The sequence below is a fragment of the Parasteatoda tepidariorum genome, chromosome 10 (assembly GCF_043381705.1).
Source record: "Parasteatoda tepidariorum isolate YZ-2023 chromosome 10, CAS_Ptep_4.0, whole genome shotgun sequence".
Classification (NCBI taxonomy): domain Eukaryota; kingdom Metazoa; phylum Arthropoda; class Arachnida; order Araneae; family Theridiidae; genus Parasteatoda; species Parasteatoda tepidariorum.
Genome location: NC_092213.1, coordinates 39,192,086 through 39,202,402, shown reverse-complemented (window position 1 = coordinate 39,202,402; position 10,317 = coordinate 39,192,086). Strand labels below are relative to the sequence as shown.

At 28.5% G+C, this 10,317-nt stretch overlaps 2 protein-coding genes across 2 annotated transcripts in view; one reads left to right on the top strand and one right to left on the bottom strand.

Moving 5' to 3' along the window:
* LOC107443587 (splicing factor 3b subunit 6) overlaps positions 1 to 5,103 on the bottom strand; it is a 7,650-nt gene extending 2,547 nt beyond the window's left edge. The window contains exons 1-3 of the mRNA XM_043043336.2: positions 4,960 to 5,103; positions 4,653 to 4,771; positions 2,438 to 2,576 (exon numbers count right to left, since the gene is read on the bottom strand). Of these exons, the coding sequence (XP_042899270.1) occupies positions 2,438 to 2,576; positions 4,653 to 4,771; positions 4,960 to 4,983 (282 nt within the window). The 5' untranslated portion in view covers positions 4,984 to 5,103. The remainder of the gene's footprint in view (positions 1 to 2,437; positions 2,577 to 4,652; positions 4,772 to 4,959) is intronic.
* A 118-nt stretch (positions 5,104 to 5,221) lies between these two features.
* Positions 5,222 to 10,317, top strand: part of LOC107443588 (acyl carrier protein, mitochondrial) — a 9,744-nt gene continuing 4,648 nt past the window's right edge. The window contains exons 1-2 of the mRNA XM_016057507.3: positions 5,222 to 5,577; positions 8,451 to 8,579. Of these exons, the coding sequence (XP_015912993.2) occupies positions 5,422 to 5,577; positions 8,451 to 8,579 (285 nt within the window). The 5' untranslated portion in view covers positions 5,222 to 5,421. The remainder of the gene's footprint in view (positions 5,578 to 8,450; positions 8,580 to 10,317) is intronic.

The following is a 10,317-nucleotide window of genomic DNA, read 5'->3' as shown; positions in this document are numbered from 1 at the left end:
AAATAAAAGGAGAATTGTTTATTAATTTAAACATACGATTATTTTATGAAGCAGATTGCAGTTTTGTTTTTCTGATTCCACTACGTTTGATTTTTTTTCTTTTCACGATAAATTTCGCACTCAATAAATTAATTCTTTTTATTCATAAATTTTATCATTAGTTTTTTTTTTTTTAAAATTCCGTTGATCTTGGCTTGTTCCGGGTTTCAATATTTATGTTAGTGCCTTTTTTAACTATCGTTTCGGTTCGATAATTTTCAAGTGTTTTTATTTAGATTAATAAGTTTTCCTTTTATTTTATCGTTTCTCCCGTATAATTAGGTACGAAATATATTGCATTATTTAACCATTGGTTTTGTTTATATTAGTTAATTTAGGAATTGTAATTATTTTTAAAAAATAAATACGAGAATTTTGTATTTTTTAATCTTGTTTTTCTTGTCTAAACTTGCAAATTTCTTTATTCTTTTAAATGTTATTTTTCTCTTTAAAGTTAGGAATACCTTTCTTTTTTCTCTTACTTTATGCATTGCACTCTTTCCTTGTAATTCGGGTTCGATAAAACATCGATTAACGACACTTTTTGGTCGATCCAGAAAACCGGGTAATTCAGACATCCGGGATAGCGATGGTCCCGAGCATCCCGGATAATTGATTCTCTACTGTACTTAAACTTGTATTGAGATATTTTATCAATTCAAATATAATAAAATTGGCGTAAAAATGCAAATGATTCAAAAATATGTAAAATGGAACAACAAAAATATATAAAAAAATATCAAAAATTACAGCGGTTGAAAACTAACTACTATCACACACATCTTCCTTTTCAACTGGATACATTAAAAACAAGGGACGTCAAATTTTTTCATCTATTTTTTTGTACTTTAAATATTATAATTTTGTTAAGTTCAAAATAAATGTCAATGTAAGCAGATATTATAGATTATTTAATAATTTCCATATTAGTGCAACAGTTCTAAAAACTACAGATAGCGTTAGCCTTTGTTATTAATGTACCCTTCTCATAAATGGAATTTTTTTCTCTCCATCCGAAGGGTGTCCGCTAAACCGAAGTTTCACTTTAAAAGCTAAAAAATTACATTTGTAGTGTCTAACCTAGCTTAACAACAAAGTATCCATAGCCTTCAACTAATAACTAAAAGCACGAGAGCTTCAAACGAAAAGTTAATACGAAGTGAGGGGGGGGGGGGCTACTGCTGAAACTAAAAATCACCAACGCCGCCAACAACATTAAATAAGAATATTACACAAAAAGCAAATATATATATTATGATATGCAAGTATAATAGAGCATTCATAAAACAAAATAAGACAATTAAACTAAATAAAATTTCAAAATTAACAATAATAATATTTTTTAGAATTATTTCAGAAAAAAAAACTTTCAAAAGCAAAAGCTTTAGTGGCATCAGTATTCACAATATTAGAAAGGCATTGATCATGATAAAATTAGCAGTTGAGATAAATGATAATGTCAAAAAGTATTATCAAATAGTAATGTCAAAAATAGCACACCTGGTAATAATAATACGAAAAAGAGCAGCAAAAATAAAGGACAAATGCTCATTAAGAAATAGCATTCATAAAATCTAATTTAGTTTTTTCTAATGCTTAAAAAATTTTTTAATTTGTGTAAATTTATTCAAAAATTCAAGCTATGTAGTTTCTCTTTCTGAATTAGGATTTTTATTTGAAAATTACATTTTATAAATTCATGCAAACTTGTAAAATCCAACTCTAATGCAGTTTTTTTAAAAGATAAAATCTCATGTAAAATTACAAAAATACTTATAATTTCTTATGCAAAGTAGACATTCGGTAAGTGAATACAGTCACTTTTTAGAAATGAATAATGATTGCATTATAGATAATATGATCACATTAAAGAAAGGCCACCACAGCAATAAACAAAGGATTATGAAGAAATTGTTAAACAATGCATTCCTGTACATAGGTGAATAAAGTAAAAACTATATAAAAGCACAATCTGCCAAGTAAGCATAAAGGACAAAATATTTACAACAAACTAAAAATATTTACATTTTGAAAAATAAATTTAAAGAAAATAGGCAAGCAAAAAAACCTCATAAATTAATAATTTATGGCCTGGACAATTGTTAAACACCTAAACAGTGCATCTCAAACTGTTATGCTGACAAAAATTTAAGCAAATACAAATTGTTATTTCTTTTATATTGAAATGTAAATTTGTTATATTTGTTCAGATTTTTATCAGCTGCTTAAGCGTGCATTAATAAGAGATAGCTTACATTTATTATTCTAAATAATTGTTTACATATGCATTTATATAACGTATCAATACACAGACATTTGCACAACAAAATGGAGTTAACTAAAAAAGTAAAAATTTCTATTAAAAAAAAATAGTTAAATAAACTAATAAAAGACATACCTTGTTGGATTGGTAGTACAGCACTACTAAATATCGATTACAAACATTAAAACCAGACAAATGGTCACATGCATTTTTTGCATCGAAAATATCTTCATAAACAACAAATGCTGTTCCTCTTGTTTCAGGTGTGTTTCCACTAAAAAAATATTTCAAAAAAAAAAAAAATATGTTAATAACATTGTTTATTTATTAAAAATAAAAGTAACCAAACAAAAGTATAAATAAATAGTACTAATTAACACTTAACAAATAAGAACTTTTCGCTAATGAAAAAATTTTCTGTAGCTTTTTTACATAAACAGTATTAGCCTTTTTTTTTTATATATTTGAAATCAGAATTTTCTCCTTAAAAAAATCAAATTTATGTGTTATGAGATACAGATTTTTATTTCAAACAGTGATTATATCAGATATCTGAATTATATTTCAATTCAATTTGAAAGATCACAATATTTTGTAATTAAAGTGTAGGGTTAATTAAATTGTCTGCATACATGTGAAATAAAATATTTTATTTTTTAAATTTTTTATTTTTAAATTTTTTATTTTTAAATATTAAAATTAGAAAGTGTATAAAAAATACCCATGACAAGAATATTCATCTGACATATCACTTTCTCAACAACAGTGTATAACTTTTTTCCCCCTTCATAATTAATACTGCAATGAGGATTTGAAATGACAGATCATACATTATCAGAACACAGTGCATGAGATAGGACATGAGAATTTAAAATGTCGAAAATCTTAAAATAAATATCTGAAAGAAGAAAATGGTTGAACAAATAACTGACAGCATATGGTAATAACTATGGAAGATAACTATGAGAGCAAGGGCGCCGGCAGAATAATATAAAAGGGGGTGCAACCCACTAACAAACTGATCCCCCCCCCCAAATTGGCCTAACTCTTCCAGCTACTAAGTGCACTATTGCACACACTTTTAGTACAATGCGAAGCATCAAAACATGGAATCAGTCTACAATGTCTCATGAGAGATTAAGTAGTTTGTGCATGCTCAGTATGCATAAGAAAAGAATCAAAGATGATTCAGAATTCATTGAAAACGTTATAAACAGATTTGGACAGCAAACAAAACGATTATAATTCTTGTTTGATTAAACAATTCTTTAATTGTTTATGCATCAATGATTACTTAATTATTTGTTTTTGAATAAAAAATTTTTTATAACAAAATTGTTTTTCTGTATCTCTTTAATTGTTTTTAAAAAAAGCCAGGGGGATGCAAGTGCACCTCCTTGCCGGCGCCCTTGCATGAGGGTAAAATAAAACATGTTATACAAAGTAAATGTTCTTTCTGATGTTATTTGAAAAATTGGCAGAATAAACCAATATTTTGTTTTGAATTTCAGAAACTGGGAAAAAGCTCAGTCACCTTTAAATTTATTTTAACCTATGATATATCATCTGCTAGATAATGTGTCTTCTAATAATAGATCAGATACAATATTAATAATCAATTCTAATTTTTCTAAAATTTACATGCTTTGCAGATATTTTCTTTTCTTATAAAAATAATTCTAAAAAAGTAATAAACCTATTTATCAACTATGTTTTAAAATAATGGATATTATTTACAATAAGTTTTCTTCAGGAAAATATTTTACGCGCAACAAATTTAAAAAAAAAATTATGGTTGCTGGCCTTCAAGTAGCTACATACTTTGAGTTCATATCATTCTGTGACATAATTATTTCTTTTTAGATTTCTTACATGCTACTGCACAGCTATCACCAAAGCTTGGACTACTTTGATCCAGGAACCAAGTACGGAATTTTTTTTGCTTAAGAATCGATAAATAAAAACTTTTGTGTGATTATGGGGATATCGCCGAAGCATGATCTATTGCGCCAACAACAATTGCCAAGGTGTCAAATAGATTTTTTTTGGAGAAAAACATGTAGATGTTTGCCCGGAGTGGCTACAAGTTAAAATTTTCGAGTTGGTCTCTTTCTATGATGTTTTTACTTTAAAATCTCGTGGGCCGCTGCCCGGAAATTGACAAGACCTGGCAATCCTCCACGGCTACGAGTTATATCTTTCAAATTGATCTCTTTTTGAGATGTTCTTTAAGTTTGTCAAGGGCTGCTGAGATGTTGAAAACTGCTGCGGTTCACGAGACGGAAATCTTTCTGTAATAATCACTAAACTATTTAAACTCACAAAAAAAGAATAATAAAAAAAATCTTACAGTCGAATTTGTCTGATTGCTCCATATTTGCCAAATATGTCATACATTTCTTCAGCAGTAATTTTGTACGGTAGATTCCTTACGTAAAGTATTCTATTCACCTCTGGAGGCAACCTCACCTAAAAAGGATAAACAAAATTAAATTGATAGAAAGTATAAAGAAAAATGTTATACATTTATAAACCATAAAAATATCATTAAAAGTTATAAAAAGTGGTATCATGAAAATCCTCATCAGCCGCACTATTTCGGTGATACGATTCAGTCAAGCTTTCAGAAAACCCTAATTTGATAAACAAACACTTACATTAGTTTTCCTTTGCATAGCCATGATTAGTTTTCGATCAGTAACTTAACAAATTAGATTTCTATTTGAGTCTTAAATTCAATACTTCAAACCCTTACAGATTTGTCATGGAGATTTGTAAACAAAAAAAACAAATTTATTGAATAAAACGATACCAATATTCACGTAATGTTTAATCGTTTAACTTGTTCTATCGATTGGAATTTTCTGCTTTTTTCATGAAAGTTCTTAACCAATAATGAAGTATATTTTTTTTAAATAGTAAATTAATTTTATTGATTCATTTTTTGTGCAAATTTACAATTATTATGGAAAAATATTATTTTTTGGTAATAATGAGCATTGACCAGATAAACAGTAATTTCACACACAAAAATTAAACGTTTCCGGTTGCATTGATTTTTGGCCTAACAAATAGTAAACAAAAAATTTAGAGAAAATCTTATCCTAAGATATTTCAAAATGAACTCATTATCAAATGTGCTTAAAAATACATTACGTGGTAAAAGTCTTCTACGATATAGGTTTTTATCTGTATGTAGCTCAAGTAATGCAGTAAGCATGAATAAAAATCACCTTAAAGTTAACTCCAATAAAATTTTTGAGGACAAGACGAAGGTCAGATAATGTTTTGAAATTTAATAATATTGGCATTTTCTTAATTCTTATAATCTAATGAAAAATATCTCATATGTCTCTATGAATATTTTAAAGGAATTTCTAGCACACATGTATATGTATTTCTTTAATGTATAAAACTATGGTTGACACAGTCACTGCATTTCACGCTAAACAATGATCTGTACAACCGCAACTAAACTGATTTTTTTTCCTCATAAAATATGTTATAAGACTGAAGTAAATAGAAAGAAATTTTTGGCACACTTTTTGCATAATACTTTAACTCTGATGCAGTGATCGGAACTAACGCATTATAAGTAACAAAACTATCATGCTCACTATTTGTTTTTGGGAAGCATTTCCATATCATGATCTACACTGCACTGAAATGATCGTCATGTCTTGGCAACTTCTGGGTAGTGGCTGTCAAAAACTAAAAAGAAAGAAGAAAAAAAATATTCCTCTGGGGACCAACTTGAAGGGATGATATTCCTGTATCATGATCTGTTTAGTGTTTTGCCCAGAAGAATCTGTTATACCCTTCAAGTTGATCTTTTTCTATGTTTTTTTTCCAAGACTTGGCTATTATTTTGTATGTAAATCATGATACAGAAATCTTCCTTCGGAAGGTATGGTATGTAGCTATCTCCGAGCAAACTTGTTTTTTTTTTGTTTTTTTAAAGTTTAAGTTTAAATTTTATTTGGCGCAACACGTTACGATACAAAAATATCCCTATTTTTTTAAGTTTGTAGTATAATGGGTCATTTTTTGAAAATGAAAATCTTGTACGAATTAATGCTATACAAAATAAAATCACTAGTTTGTAGCGATTCATCGCAACAATTTTTAAAGTCCGTTTAGGGAAGAAACAAGGTTCAAGCCTAATTAAGTATTCAAATCTGATTGCTCCAAAGTCTATCACTGGACTCAATGACGATGTCCTTCACTTCGTTTTTTTTTTTATCTGTTACGTTAACTTGGCTTAAATTAAACACTCAAGGAAATGAGATTTTTCTGTTTTTTTTTTTTTTTTTGCCTAACGTTTGAACGTGAGTGTTAATTGAATCCTTCAGCAAAATTTATATCCTAAAAGTAGTTAAGTAAAAACTACTTTCCAAAAGTAGTTTATAATAACTAAAAAAAATTAGTTGTATAAATAATGATATAGTTTGTAATAAAATAGTTGTAAATGTAATGTAGTTAATTAAAATATATATAGTTTATCCAACCACATGGTCTCTTGTTTTGGCTTGCATCAATAGTCATTAAGGTATTCAAGCAACCTTGGGAAACTATGGAAGAATTATGTGGAAATGTTATTATTGCCCTCCTCCTATTAAAACTGACTTGTTATCATTTTTACTTTCACTTTATTTATTTTTTATATACATAAAAAAACATTATTAAAGCTTGAAAACTCTGGAAACTCTATCTAAAAAACTCTTTGAGCTTCAATGAAAGAAGTTTCTTCAAACACAATTTCAAGTATTTTGTATCGAATAATTTAGAGAGAAAAAATTATTTTTGAATTCTGTTTTTTCTCTACTTAGCTAATATATATTTAACCTGTCTAAATAAAAAAAGGGTAGATTTTGTCTTATATATAAATAAAGCCAAACAACATAAACAAAGCACAAATATTGGCACAAAAGAAGATGTACTATAATTTCAATTCTATAAACATGGTTTGCATTTTCTTCTGTTAAACAGCACTGCTTTTCAGCTACTGACCTTGATTTCTGGGACTCATTCTGATTTTGAAACATTCTAATAATTTAGTTAATAATTTTTATATGTTTGGAAATTATTTTATTTCTATCTACTCACTCTACTACTACAATATGGGCATTGATGGCATCTAATTTTTGAGTGTAACTAAATTAAAATACACAGTCGCACTATTTGCCTTAATTTCAAATAATAAAAAAATTCTTCAATTTGCTAAACAAAAGAGGGGGAAAAAACGAGGATAAACATATTAAGCGCTAACTCCCAAACCAACAAACTAACCGGACTGGATGCAGGTGGTCAATGCAGAGCGAAAAAATAAATAAATTAATATAATAAAATAGACGCAGAAGCAGAGAGGGATAGCTCTTTAGGGAGTTGGGTCCCAAAGATGGTTTTGATTTTCAAAAAGTAAAAAATATTGGAGAAGTATATTTTTGATAAATAGGGTACTTCATGATTTAAGGAAGGGCAACATAAAAATGCAGGTAATAAGCAATTAATTATAAAATAAATTCATATTGCACAATTAAAAAAATTATCAAGCTTGTAATTAAAACATAATAATTTGTAAATGTTAATAATTATTCATAAAATATGCAGCAGTTGAACCTTGAACATACACATAGTAACTTACACAGATTAAGAACAAGTTTAAGTTTAAAAAATTGAAAGTTAATGAAGTTAAGACAGAAACCCATATACAAGAAATTAGAGTTAAATGGCAAAAGTAAAACAAATGAAAAAGACAAAAAATAAATATATAAAGAAACTAATAAATAATCTAATAATAAAATAAAAAACTTCAGGAGAGTATAAATTTGTGATAAATAACATTATCATATCTTGTACTTTTTTCTATCATGCTGAAAAAGGTAGTTTCTTATTGAACTCAAACTATAGTATGTCTATTTCTGTGTCATAGTTGTGCTTTATTCACATTATTTTTCTTTATTCATATTTAATTGACTAATGGACATTTTTCATAGTTATGAAAATAAGATTTTGTAGAAATTGATAAAAGGTGCAGTGAAGGTATCATAATTAAAATTAAGGTTTTATGTATAATATTTTTAAATTCTGAATTGAAGTATTTTGTAATAAGTTTTGTAGTTTTTATTTGTATCATTTTTTATTTCAGAGTTTAGTTTTACCATCGTTGTCACATGTGAGGTTTAGTGGCTCATTTCACATGCCATACACTCTGAGTCATATTGAAGAAAGAATCCTTTTGGTTTTAAAGCTTTATGATAAAATTAATCCAGATACTGTAAGTTGAGAATAAATATTTGTTTATTATTGATAATCAAAATACTAGTAAATTTCATAAAACTTTTACCAGTGCATATTAAAACTCTAATTTTGGTCAAAAATATTTTTTAAAACACAACACAATCTGTATCTCACACTCTTCAGAATCACACTCTTTTACTGAAAAAAGTTGTGATGTATTTAAAGCAATGACTTTTGATATGAATTGGTAAAAGTTTATTTAGGTCTTTGGTAAATTGAATTATCTTTACTTTTGTTTTGAACCTTTTATCCTTAAAAAAAAGTTACTTTTCATGTTGTTAATTATTTTATAGTTTATACGAAATTTGTATTTTTCAGATGAAACTGTAGTTCTAAGTTGGATGATAATATATAATAATTAGAAATGAGATTGATGAACCAATCACAATTTAACAAAGTCTGCTCCATAATTTTTCTTCATACTGATTATTCCTTTTATAGCTTATACTTGTTATTCACTTTTATGAATCTAAAAAATAAGACTTAAATAATTTTAGCTTCCTTATGAGTGAATTTCATGCATTATTCATGCATTGTATTTCATGCATACTCTTAATAAAAGCTAAGCAGTCATATTTATATGCTTGGAATTTAAATAAAAATTTAGCACAAAAAATATGGCATATCCCTGAAATTAACAGGATTTGTTTTTTGCTTTAAATTCTAACAGACCAGTTGCATTTTTCTAATCACATCAAACTCTACTTTAGCAATGGAGAGCAATTGTTGTCCACAACTGTATCCTGTTTAAAATTAGAAAAATGATTTCCAATTTTTAAAAGGAAAATGACTAGTAAGAAATTGACAGATAAACTTAGAAGTATTAACTTGAATATCAAACTAAAACTAAACTCAGTGGCGCAACAGCCCATAGAGGGCCAAGGCCTACTGTGCCCATCTCAGTTTTCATGACCTTAGGCTCTGAGGTACAGGAACAGATGTTCTGGTTAGGTGGTCAGCCGAATGTGGAACTCCCAGTGTCTAGTTCCCAAGCATGCTTGGTACTCATTTATCGACCCACTGAAGGGATGGAGGGCTGAGTCAACCTTGCCCGTCCCGAGGATCAAACCAGGGACCTGTGGCATGAAAGCGCGAGGCGCTATGAATATCAATGTAGGATCTGAATTTAAAGAACGAAGTGAAAATGTGTTTGAAATTTCCTATTTGATACGAGGGTTGCTATTTATATTTCTGGCTTTGGCAACAATAAGTGTTGCTAGGTGACCGCAGACGATTTTAATCGAAAGTTTGATATTTTTAAACATAAATTCGGCAGTCGATTTACCATTATAGCTTCATGTGTGTTGTTGACTGTAAATTGAAAAGTTCTTCTCTTTCAAAAAATGGAATTGAATCGTGAACATTTTCGTGCCATTATTTTTCATAACTTTCGACGTGGATTGTCAAGACAAGAGTGCTTCGAAGAAGAACTTAATTCTTTATTCAGCGATAAAGCGCCATCCTACAGCACTGTAAGAAATTGGTATAACGAATTTAATCGTGGTCAATGTTCGATCCAGGACGAATCCCGTGCAGGTCGTCCAAAATCCGTTGTTGTGCCAGAAAAGATAGATGCTGCGCGTGAACTGATAAAGCAAGATCGTCATGTGACATACCAAGAGATAGAGGCGTCTTTGGACATTAGTATGACTAGCATCAATAAAATATTGCATGAACATTTGAGCGCACCTCTTAAAAATTATTTATGGATCCCG